This window comes from Siphateles boraxobius, unplaced genomic scaffold (assembly GCF_051911475.1).
Source record: "Siphateles boraxobius isolate OS27281-9 unplaced genomic scaffold, OSU_SipBor_1 15, whole genome shotgun sequence".
In the NCBI taxonomy this organism is placed as follows: Eukaryota; Metazoa; Chordata; class Actinopteri; order Cypriniformes; family Leuciscidae; genus Siphateles; species Siphateles boraxobius.
In genome coordinates, this window is record NW_027508755.1 from 3,526,198 (window position 1) to 3,538,478 (window position 12,281).

General features: G+C 37.6%; 1 protein-coding gene and 1 long non-coding RNA gene across 3 annotated transcripts; both read left to right on the forward strand.

Annotated features, from left to right (window-relative positions):
- The first annotated feature begins 343 nt into the window (after positions 1 to 343).
- Positions 344 to 3,338, forward strand: LOC143738689 (uncharacterized). 2 transcript variants are annotated; one of them, XR_013203941.1, is made up of 4 exons: positions 344 to 415; positions 521 to 616; positions 1,798 to 1,944; positions 3,008 to 3,338. It is a non-coding gene; the product is annotated as an uncharacterized LOC143738689 (long non-coding RNA). The 2 variants fall into 2 exon arrangements; XR_013203940.1 differs by having other exon boundaries at positions 3,023 to 3,338.
- A 1,808-nt stretch (positions 3,339 to 5,146) lies between these two features.
- On the forward strand, positions 5,147 to 10,391 carry cenpx (centromere protein X). Its single transcript, XM_077230763.1, has 5 exons — positions 5,147 to 5,275; positions 5,425 to 5,476; positions 7,384 to 7,437; positions 7,512 to 7,600; positions 10,228 to 10,391. The coding sequence occupies exons 1-5, from the start codon at positions 5,240 to 5,242 to the stop codon at positions 10,240 to 10,242; spliced, it is 246 nt and encodes an 81-aa protein (XP_077086878.1). The 5' UTR covers positions 5,147 to 5,239; the 3' UTR covers positions 10,243 to 10,391.
- Positions 10,392 to 12,281: the final 1,890 nt, after the last annotated feature.

Here is a 12,281-nt window from a genome sequence, read left to right on the forward strand (position 1 = left end):
TTTTCAGAACCTTTTTTTGTTTTTTGCCTTTATGAGGACATTTACCACATTAAAACTTAGCGGGACACTCAATAATATCAAATATCAAATGTATATTAAAATAATTGTAATATTAACTCAACAGCAGACATAATGCACAAAAAAATAACAGAATAATCCAAAACACATAAACTACCAAAGCTTGAGCGTTCAAAATGATTGACTGGCAAAAAGAGCCTCAAAGTTGTCCAATACAAAAAAGAAAAGAAAAAAATCACATCGGTTTTGCAGTCGACACATAGGCTATAGGTGTGATATTTTAGGACAGCCAAATCAATGACAACCTTCAGGTTAAATGGATATTATCTGAGTGCCATGATATAAACAATGGCTTACAACGTTTTTAACTGTCATTGACTCTCAGTCTTTTTGGAGTGTAAGTTAAGATGTTGCCTGAGATGCTGTAATACACACACATAAGTGGTTTGTAAAATGGAGGATTGAAAACGATTGGTTTCATCTTGTCCACCTTTCTCCATAGGACCATGGGATTTTTGTTACAGATCTGAATCCATACGTGACTAAAAATGAGTTTCACTCCTACTTTCAAAAGTTCGGGACAATTACAGAATATCATGTAAGTACTTATAATTTGGCATTTGTTGAACAGGGCAGATATGTTACTCTAAAACAACTTCTGTCTCCATTATATGTGCCCTGGACTTGTATGTTTTAGTGTGTCCTTGATTTCTTTTGCCATGTTTGTTGTCCTTTGTGTTGAAGATTAGTCTTCATTGTTCCCAGCTGTGTATCCGACAAGTGGCGTATTACATCATCTAGGGACATTTAGAGACTTGTTGAGCATGAAAATAGTTGGCAACACTCATGAATATCATTGAAGTTACGCTTACATTTTATATCTGCCTCTCCCTGGTTTCTGAGTTACAGTTATAGTTACAGACAATCGGACGAATGGTTCTTGTTGCTCTAGAAAAAACAGGCCAAATTAATTGACGTTTTCTTCGGCAAATAGCTGAGTTTTATAGTCGAGTTTAAACAAACACCAGCTGAGCTCAGAATGTTGGGTCAAACATTCAACCCATCCAGCTGGGTCAAAACAAGTGTAACGTGTATGTTCAGTTTTGGTTTCAAATGTCTTTTATCAAATGTCTATGTAACTCGACACCATTGCTTCATTTAGTGCGGTTCTGTGAATATGCAAATGAGCCCCGCCTCCACTCACTCACTCACTCAGAGATCCACTCGTTGACGATCACACGTTGATCTGATTGGTTACAAGGTAGTTTGTGACGTCAGAAACACCAGCGATTTCAAACCGTGTTTTTGAGACTGTCTTTGGTTCACTGCAGTTTTAAAGAGAAAATACTCAGCAATGCTGTCGACTTATGAATTTACACATGGTTTGTCTTAAAGCATATTAAAAACACCACATAGACATATAAACAACATTAAAAGCTGGATTTACACCACAGGGGGACTTTAAAGCCTGAGTTTACTTACAGTAGTTCTGTGTCCGGTATCGTCTCTGTTCTCCTAAAAATGATTAAATTCAGTATATTTCACAGAATCTCCTGCATCGTGCGCTTCATTACAGTAGTGCCGGAATTTGTCCGGTTTTGACCCAGTGCTGGGTTGCCAAAATGCCACAAAATTGGGTTGTTTTTAACCCAGCATTTTTGTGTGTGTAGCATACTTTGCCAGCCTTCTCTTCATTATCTCGTGTCTTTGATGATATTTATTGTAATGTTTAAATGTGTTTGCAGCTCTACTAATTTGTAGGCTTTTCTCACTGAACAGATCAGGGTTGACAAGTCTTCAGGATGGCCGAAGGGAGTGGGCTTCGTGAGATATTCGTCTTCAGAGGAAGCTGGAGCAGCCGAAGCGGATGAGCCAAACAAACTTGGAGGTTTTCCGATACGGATCAACACAGTTATTACGCCAAAAGTGAGTCAAAATACAGTTTGTCGCAAGGAGACGTAGACGACTTGCGTAGACCTTCTGGTCCAGATTGGCTTACTGTATGTTGGTTTGGTTCTGCTTACTGTTTTGGTGGACCAGCATTGCCTTATCCGTCGCCAGACGAAAATGGTATTTCTGATTGCCAAAGAGAAGCCTGCTAATTAAGCTAGCTAAGCATGTAGGGACACCAGCATCCCACTCCATAACATCCATTCATCTCAATGGCAGTTGCCCTCAGGCTGCCATCATTGCTCATGAGCACATGTTTTTTTGTCGAGCCAGTCATATGAACTGTAAAAGTAAGGGGTTCGGGACTGTTTGCGTTTTTTCTTGTGGTGCGATCAGTCAATCAGTGTTGTCATGAATCAGTAGTCCCATGCAGTGGCATCCCAATGATAACTGCACTCTAAAAAATGTTGGGTTGTTTCAACCCAAATTTTGGTCAAATACGGACATACCCAACCGTTGGGTTAAACTTTTTATTTAAAAACCTAACCCAACAGTTGGGTTTGTCCATTTTTTAGCCAAATTTGGGTTAAAACAACCAGCATTTTTTAGAGTGTGGGTGTCCTGTACAGTTTATTGCATTGCATGGGAACCCTCAGAAGAAATTACGGCATGGGGTAGAAAATTGGTGGAAATTGCGGGGACCTTCAGGAGAGATTGTTAAGGGCCCTTTAGTGTCTCTTTACACAGTTAAACCCCCCCAGCGCCGCTAGCCACGCCCCTGGTCACATGGCATTTTATGTTCAGGTGATTGGCTCAAATCGACCTGGCAGCAGAATTGTACGTCTAAATAGTCTGAATATCAAATCTGAATAGCCATGAGCAGATTTCATAGCACATATTTCTGCAACTGCCATTGAGATGAAAGGAAAAAAACTGAAGGATTGTTGTTATTTCCAAGTATTAGAGACCACTGTAAAAAAAAAACAAGAAAATAAAGAAAGTTAAAAGTTGTAAATAAAAACAAGAAAATACTACTTCAGTCTTTACTTTAAAATTTCTCATTTAATTCAATACGTTACTTGCTGTTTTTGGTAATTAGTTGTGAAATTGACAGGCCAAGAATCAAGTTACTTCCAGAACCGGTTTGACAGCCAGTTAAAAACTCCTGAACACCGATCCTTTCAGCCAAGCCTGTGTGTGAACTACAACTGCCACCGTTTGGACTGATTTGCACTAAACCTCATCCCTTTTACTGGAAGAAATGTGAACTACTGTAAATGTTGCTGTAATTCAATGTAAATTGTTTAATTTTATACGTTTATTATTGTATTTGAAATCCTGTTTGATTTAATGTCTATGAAATGCCCTATACTGTGAAGGATCACTTTTTTATGTATGCCTGAGATGTTGAATAAATTTATTTAGCAGTTCTTGGTGTCTTTTTGTTGAGAAAGATATATACATACTTATTATATAGACTTAAGGGTTATTTTCAGCTTTTACAATTGAGTGAGACTTTCATTAGATAAATGTGATAACAATGGGAACTATAATAATTTAGAACAGTGTTATAATTATTTATATGAGTGCTTCTGTGAAAAGTTTTTTTATGGCAATTTCCTCTGAATCTGTGAAGATTAAAATGACTTGAAATGGGAATGTTAATCTCAGCTCAGTCTTTCAATAAAAAAATAATAATAAATAAAAATTTGTTTCGGTTTCTATTATTAAAGTATCCTCTTCAGGTAATATTATGCCCACATAAATAATGATTGAAAAGCCTGTTTTAAGGGGCATTTGTTGCATCACCTTGCTTACCTTTTGCTCCCGAAAACAATGTTTTCATATTTGGTTGGTAAAGTATTTGCACTTGCAAGTTTCACCTAAAAACAAAAACGAAAACAAAGACATAGGCATGCGTTTCTAGTTTCAGAATGGCAGAAAAAAATGATAGGCGGAAATGACATGGGTATTTTGTATTGCTTGTTCTGGGGAAAATGATTTTGCCTATCGCCCTCAGGGTTCCTGAGTTATGATTCAAATGGTCATATTATAGCGCCACCTAGTGTCAGATGGGTGTGAGCACCTGAGTTACTGTGCACAATTGGTGCACAGCCATCCTGACAATTGTAGGGTCTCTACGAAAAATAAGGAAGGAAAAGAAAATCGGTAGCCTATATCTTCAAAAACAATAGGGTTTCTCGGTAGTAGGACCTCTATAATAGGCTACTCCATATAGCAATGTAGTCACAGAAGTTAAATTCTGACCATTTTATAATGCAACAAACTTTTTTTGGACCTCCGTTGAATAAGACATGCAGATTGAATTACAAAAATCTGCTCCATATTAAACATTTATGACATTCCTGTCAAAACACAAAACAGGCAAAGCATTTCCAGAGCCTGCGTCCTTTTGAACCATACAAGTAAAATAAATAAAAAACGGGTGAAAAACGTGTTTGTTGACAACAGTTCTTCTAACCCTAATTGATGGAGTGTGTAGCTTTTCATTTCTTAAACAAATGTAGACACATCATGGCCATTTTCCCGGATGACAATGTCAAGATTCATCAGGCTTACAAATGCAGCAGCAAAGTTGGATAACATTTGATTTTAAGTAAGCTGATATTTAAACCACAGAGCTCTAAAATACATGTATAAGATGTCTGGTAATTATAAATTTCTTTCCCCATCAAACGAGTAGGGGGAGGCTGCAGACCTGGAGCCGGCAGATAGCCTACAGGCCGCTGACAGTTTGACGCCCCTGTTGTTCCTTATGCGTCCAGTAGGGGGAGGCTGTACAGCGACACGAATTGAGTTAAGTTCGTAAATAATCTTTTTTTTTAATTTTTTTAATTAATACATTTATTTATTTTGTATTGAATGAAAGGATACAATACATTAACAGTGTGAAAGAGAAAAAAAATAACCAGGGGGACATCAAAAGAGATTGAATTTGGCTACACAAATCAATACAATTTTACATTTTGTCAATATAAAAAATTAAAGGTTCTTTACAACAGACGCAATGATATTATTTATTTTAGAAACCTTTGAGTTTAAAGGATTTTACATTTTCTTAAAAGAAGAAAAAAATCGACTTTATATCAGAGAATATTCTTAAATCAGGATCATTGAATGGTTCTGTCTTTATGAAGATCTATATCTGCCGGCTCATATGTGAATTGAATGCCACGTGTGATTCCGTCCTGGTTTCGTGCGCTAGAGGGCAACAGCTTTATATCTAATATCCCATCAGCAAACGCAGAAGAAGAAGAAGCCGATTCCACCAGTGACGTTCCTGGAGCCTTTATGACGACAGCGGGAAAGAATGGCAAACGCGGGAAATGAAATCGCGTTTAAAAAGGTATATTTCAACACGTTTACCTATTTTCGTCTTCGGGTCTTTAACATACATCTCAAAATACCATAGCAAGTCAAACCCATTATAGGTTATGAGCGTTTATCGCGGTGCCACGGCGTTGCATTGATTCCTATTTATCCCTGTGTTTTTAGGAAACTGTTGCCAAACTGTTGACACGCTCTTTTAAGGAGGAGAAAACTAAAGGTGAGAAACAGTCAGCAATGTGGGAAAATGAGAGAAGCGCTTGGTCAGGAAACTGTTATGCTTTTAAAACATCCCTGCATGTCAAATTGAGTTTTTTTCTTTTTCTCGTCTTCTTTTGATTAGGCCACCTGTCATAATGCATCATAATTTTGTTCCTCATTTTCTTTGTGGCCTGGTGTGTTACTAACATAATACTACGAACATGAAACGAAAACCAAACCGTTAGTATTCCCAGCTAAACATCTGATAGCACACGTACATCTGAGACGTATATTTGATGTGCGTGTTTACATATGGAAGACAAATTTTTTTTTCTCACCTGCAATCTCTCTCTAGGACGTTTCCTGTCAGATGTCAAATAGACGTTTAGAAAGTGTCTTTAAGATGTTTATGATTTAGAAACGTCTTAAAGATGATGATGCTTTCCAGATGAAGTGATCTGTAACAGACATCTTGCAGATGTACCTGTGCTCTTTGTATTTGGGTTTGATGGTTTGACATGATCCAGGATTGTTTGGCCGGCTGAGTTCCCTAACCCTAACTCGCTGCGCAATATCTAAACATATTTCAGACAAGTCTTTGAATATGCTTTAATCACCAGACAAATTTCACGAGCATGGCAAAAATGACATGATACATTAGATCATTTCCCTACAATTTGATTGGATGTTCATATGCAAACCCTTCTGTTACTAGGTAGAAGCAAACTCTGTTTTTCCTTGATTACTTCATTGTTAATCACAAGTTTTCAAACCTAAACGTTTGTCTAGTTTAATTTCCTCTATTTGTTATTTTTACACTCACACACTCAAAGTCACGAGGGGTTTGGAAACATTTAAGATTCAAACGCATATGAATGTTGTTCCTGCAAGAAAAATAAATGTTAGTTATGTTTAGTTTAAAAATCCTTCACAGCTTATTTCTTATTTCATATATCCTCTTTTTAAGCGGAGGTGATGCTAAAGTCTGTCCCGGCCACTGCGACTTTCTTACAAGAGTACACTATTGAACCAGGAACAATAATATATGATGTAAAGATACATTTGCAAATAATATTATAATGTTGTGTAGTCTTTCATTGAGATTTTAGTCTTTGAGAGATTTATTCGTGAGGGAATAATTACCTAATAATTGTATTGGCGCAGAGAATCGAACCCGATCCTAATTTTTTTTATGTCGGACGAAAGTTTCGGAGGCAGTGTGCAAGCGTGATTGACATAATGTGAGGTCGATATTATTATTATTTTTTATTTTTTTTTACGTGCTAAAATTTCGGATGCGAATTTCAAAGTGTGCAATGGCCTTAATGCTACGTTGATGTTTTGAGCACTTCTCGCGCTGTGAGCCTCTTCATGATGACTCGTTTGCTGTATTCCTCATTTGTAAGTCGCTTTGGATAAAGGCGTCTGCTAAATGTAAATGTGAAATCACAACATTTATTTCCTTCAAGAGGTGCATGAGTTTTTGGTGAAGATCTTGTATTGACAATGAATGAGGCCAGCAAATCGCTGATCATGGTTTCGAGGATCGATATATCTGGCCTTTCCTATAACAACAAGAATGCGCAGCAATCTCAGACAACTTAATCCAGATATTTTAAGCAAATCCGCAAATCCATTCGAAGAAGCAAATTTTCCATAAATCAGTTATCACGATTAATAGATCTGGCATCTGTCAAATCATCTCAGATGTATTAATCGAGGTATTAATTATTTGCTCTGAGGAAAAACATTTTTCATTTAGTACAGAATTGATTCGCTCAATCACACTTGCATCTGGTTCCCGTTCCTAGTTTTTGGGGCAGTATTGTAGCTTAGCGTATGTGCGAGTCATCCGATAAACACAGAAACATTACAGTTACTCAGGAAGAAGATGTTGTTCTCACATCATGAGGTTTTCTCCTGCAGTCAGTAGTGATGCTGTCATCCTCGTGACGGAGATGCTGAAAGTGTTTGTTGAAGGTAAGACAGACTCCACCCGTCACGGTCTGATAGTGTAGTGTAGTCTCTCAGTGTTAATGCTCTCTCTGCTACAGAGGCGACGCGCAGAGCTGTGAAACAGGCCGGCGGTGAAGACTGTGACACCGTCGATATCGAGCACTTCGAGAAGATTCTGCCACAATTGGTGAGTTCTGTCTGTTTTTTGCTTGTTTGAGATACCTATTGTTATACCTACCTATTTTAAAGGGGTCATATGATGCTTTTTAATGTTTTCCTCTAGTGTGTGTAATGTTACGAAGCTCACAGTCTCCTGATTTACAGTCAAACCAAACATTATTCAGACACCTTCAACATTTCTCACATTATCACAGTTTATTCGCTTTCGCTTTATTCGTTCATTACGAAAAGGGTAATACAATATGAGAAGAAATCAGAGTTATTAGATCAGTTGATATTTCACTGGTTTTGTCCGTCCTTCTGTTAGACTGTCTCATAGATGAATTATGTTGAATATCTGTCAGATGTTAAATTTAACTACACAATTAGATAATACAAGTTTAGCTCAAACAATTACCAAGCAATACTTAATTCTGTTCAGTCTGTGGTGTAAAAAGGTCGCATTAGCAATTAAAGAAAAAACACTTCAGCAAAACATAATAAACTATAGTTTCCTGCACCCACTAGTAGAAAAAATATCACAAATCATATCTGGTGTCTGAATAATTTTTGGTTTGACAATATTTTAACCAAGAACACTGATCCAGACCACCAGTGTGAAACATGAACATAATGCCATTCAAAGCCATTCATTCATGTCGTAATGTGTCGAAGACGCTGCGTGTTTGGATGCAAAAGCAAAACCGCTTTGTTTGGCCTTTCGAAAACGGAGGATATTAGGAATCGATGGTTAAGATTTATTTATAAACCTTTCCTGAGCAGCACTTTTTACAGGGGACCGGTTTCTGAACCTGAGCGTGTACAGCGGCAGTTATATACAAAGACTACTTGCGACTGTGAAATGTTCTTCTTAATCTGATCGATCTGCTTGATCATCGTTATTTTCAGAATCTGACTCGAGTTCAAACTGATATGGTAAAACATTATTATTATCTGTAATTATTATCTTTACAAATGATTAGGGCTGAAATGATTCCTCGAGTTACTCGATTACAAAAATTCCTCGAGGCAAAAACTCTTCCTCGAAGCCTCGTTAAATTCCTATGACGCACACTATACGCGCGGCGCAGGGATTTGATTGTTTCACACGGACCGTTTATTCACACGGACCTGTTCAGGAAGAAATAGTTGGCGCGATGGCGGAGAATAAATATGTAAATAAACGGCAGAAATTGTCTAAAGTGTGGGATCATTACACACTTAATTCACTTAATACACTTAACTCGCTGAAACAAGGTAACGTAGTCTAAGCCTATTGATGTTCACTGATTCTAATCCCATACTGTATTTGTAGCGATGTCGTGATGCGGTTTGACTAGATATGATTTTTAGCTTTGATGACATTTTTAAGTAGTAAACGTAACTATCACGTTCAATTGCAAGAGAGTATAGCCTAAAAAAAGAACACACACACACACACACACACACACACACACACACACACACACACACACACACACACACACACACACACATGCCAGTCAGACCAATTGCAGCAATGCATCACATATGCTTAAACTTTTATGTAGCCACGCAACAATAATTTCAGCATGCATTCACTGTACACACCGGGACGTGATGGAGGAACAAATATTGTATTGCAGTCTTTGCTTTGCACATAGTTTGTATTTCACGTCTGCCAAAAAGTTACAAACAACAACAAAAAAATAAAGTCCCCAGCCTGTTGGTTTTTAATAAAGATTCGGAGTACTCATTTTTCAGTTAAAACGCACGGAACAAAAGTGAGTCAGCTTTTACTGCGTGTTCAACAACAAGTCACGTTACAGCTCTTCTTCAGCGTTAAACTACCAGAATACACAAATATGCTTAGATGCTTAGAGTGGTTATATTATAACATCTTAAAGGAAAATTCACATATGAGATAGCTTTATAGCTTGCATACTATATAACTTATAGTATATAACTTATAACAGCTTTAACTGAAATAGAAACAACTTTAATATAACTATTCTGTTAATAAAACACACACGAAAAAAAATATCCGATTAATCGATCGATTAAGTGCTAGATTAATCGATTACAAAAAGAATCGATAGCTGCAGCCCTACAATTGATTTAGAAACCTTGGAAGCTAAAGCTTGATGCATGGTATTATCGATTCTTGCAAATTCCAACAGATAAAACATCAAAACCTGACGACTTCTGCTAGAAATTTTATAACGGGCCGTGGTTGGATCTTCCATCAGGACAACGGTCCAAAACAAACACATTTCTGAATGATCATGTGACACTGAAGACTGGAGTAATGACGCTGAAAATTCAGCTTTGATCACAGGAATACATTACATTTTTACTATATATTCACATAAACAATTATATATATATATATATATATATTTTTTTTTTAATTGAAATTGTAATGTTTCCAAACTTTTGACCGATGCTGTATATTTACATCATTAATATTGAATATTGAAACAATGGACTCATTAAAAATGATCACAAAACAGTTGTTTTCCTAAAAGCTGACTTTCTTACAATGGATTTTGAACAGTTAGCCGTGTTTTCTGTGCTTTTACTAAAACTTGAAATAGTCTCAATCTGCATTGTTTAGTGTGTTGCATACTAGCAAAACTATCATAATTTCTTACAATGTCTCATTTTCCTTCGCAGCTTCTTGACTTCTAGTTTCTCTGCAGAGATGCCAGCAGATGGCGACGCAAACCAGTTCTGCTGAAACACTCATCCTGGACTTCACTTTTGCATATTTACAAACTTATTTTGACTGTGTGCATGTATTAAATGTATGACTAATAAAATGACTATTTTACTGGTGATCCCGTGCTCAATCTGTTAAACGTTGATATTGTTTTGTGGTTTATTTATGTGCATAAATCAGTGGGTAACAGCGCTTTTATTATGGTTTGGCGTCTCTGTGGGCCACCTGTGCTCTGCTCAGCGGCAGGTGCTCCCAGCATGCTCTGCTCCGGCCCCCATCAAAGCCTCTCCAAGCAGTTGGGATTGATTAAAGTAATAAGGGAGGCAGCAAAGACCCTTAGATGATGACAAGTGGCAGGAAAAAGAAGCACCCCCTCCGGCCACTTTGAAGTTCCCCTCCTTTCCCCTCGCTGTCCTGCAAAGTGCTGCGGTTAAAGGTGTCACGGGGGTGAGAGGGCAACAGGGCGGAATGTGTGTGTGTGTGTGTGTGTGTGGAGAGAGAGTGTCAGCCTGTTAAAATTATGGCGACCACACGCATAGTTGTTCAGTTTTAGTGGAAGCATAACAAAACAAATTGGACCGAGGAACATGACACAGGAAGAGAGAGGGGTGTAATTTTGAGGGTAAATAAACAAGACGTGGAGTTGCTCGCGGGGGCTCCCGGTCTTTCATCGTGTCGCTGTGATAATTGCGCTAACCTGCCGCCAGAGAGTTTCCAGGAGTGAATGATGTTGGTCGAGGGGTTTGCTTTGCATGGGTTTGTTGTTGGGTAAGCAGAGCACAAGGGAAGATCAACATGTTGGATTTGGTTAGATCCTGTAGTTAAGGGCAACAGCAAAAAAATATTGCTTTTATGTTGGATACAAGCCGTTTTGCTTAAATTGGGTTTTCTACATTAGTGGAAAGCCTGAAAATACTGGGATATTTTTTTAATTGTAGTTTACAGGTGTGAAAAATTAATTTCTTTAGTGAATATATATATATATTTTTTTTTTTCTAGTTGTGTTCAGCTATGTAAGTAACACAGTTATCGTGAATACAGAACTAGGCTAAATATTAAAGCAAAAAATAAAAAGTAACATCCAATTTAACTTTCATGAAGTAAAATTATTAAAAGCCTTCCTTCCGCTGGAAAATAAATAGTCCCTGACCGTGAACAGTAACAGTAGTTTCATTATTTCTCCATTAGATTGCGGCAAAGACTGTCTTTATGAGGCAGTCAGCAGAGAAGAATTTTATATTGAAAGGGCCGAAGCTTTTTCTCAATGTCAAGGAAGGATCCTCGGAAGCCGTTATTTCGATACATCCGATACATCCGTCGAAGGACTGCTCCAATGTCGAGGATCCTCACAATTTCAACAAAGGACTGAGTCCTTCGTTCGGAAAATATCCCATACACAGGAAAGGATGCATATGTGTAGCCTTCGCGCTCTCAAATCACCCACAATCCTATGCGCCAGCTTTGCTATCTTGTTTAAAAAATAAAAAATGTCGGACGTTAGCGGAGTCGGAGCAATAACGGGGCAATATGCTTTCAAATGTAACTTAAGTATATTTACGTTACCATACATTTGTTATAACCGTAGTACATAAATTTAACGTTTAAATGCAAGTACAAACTACTACCATATCGATATTACAAATTACGTTATTGATGGCTAACTGAACCGGACCTGTCATTTAACAATTGTTAGCTTGGTTGCCGTCACCGGCATTTCTGTTATAAATGACTAGTTTAGTTGTACAAAGTAATTTAACATGGTTAGCAGAAGAGAATTCTTTTTAAAAAAACATTTAAAATCGTACTGACCCCAAACTTTTGAACGGTAGTGTACATCATCACAACTTTTTGATCTTTTTGAATTTTTGCAGCGCCAAAAGCGGACCTTTGACTGACGTAATGACGCAATGACGTACACTTGCTAGCCTGTTCCATTTACGTGTTCTCCGAATGCTAAAGAGGAGCCTCGCCTAGCCTCTGAAGGAAATGACTTGGAAGGACCAGTCCT

Excerpts from the sequence above, each read along its gene's own strand:
- cenpx (XM_077230763.1), top strand. The coding sequence starts at position 5,240 with ATGGCAAACGCGGGAAATGAAATCGCGTTTAAAAAG. Across the intron at positions 5,276-5,424 it reads ATGAAATCGCGTTTAAAAAG|GAAACTGTTGCCAAACTGTT; the intron begins GTATATTTCAAC and ends CTGTGTTTTTAG. Across the intron at positions 7,438-7,511 it reads GCTGAAAGTGTTTGTTGAAG|AGGCGACGCGCAGAGCTGTG; the intron begins GTAAGACAGACT and ends TCTCTGCTACAG.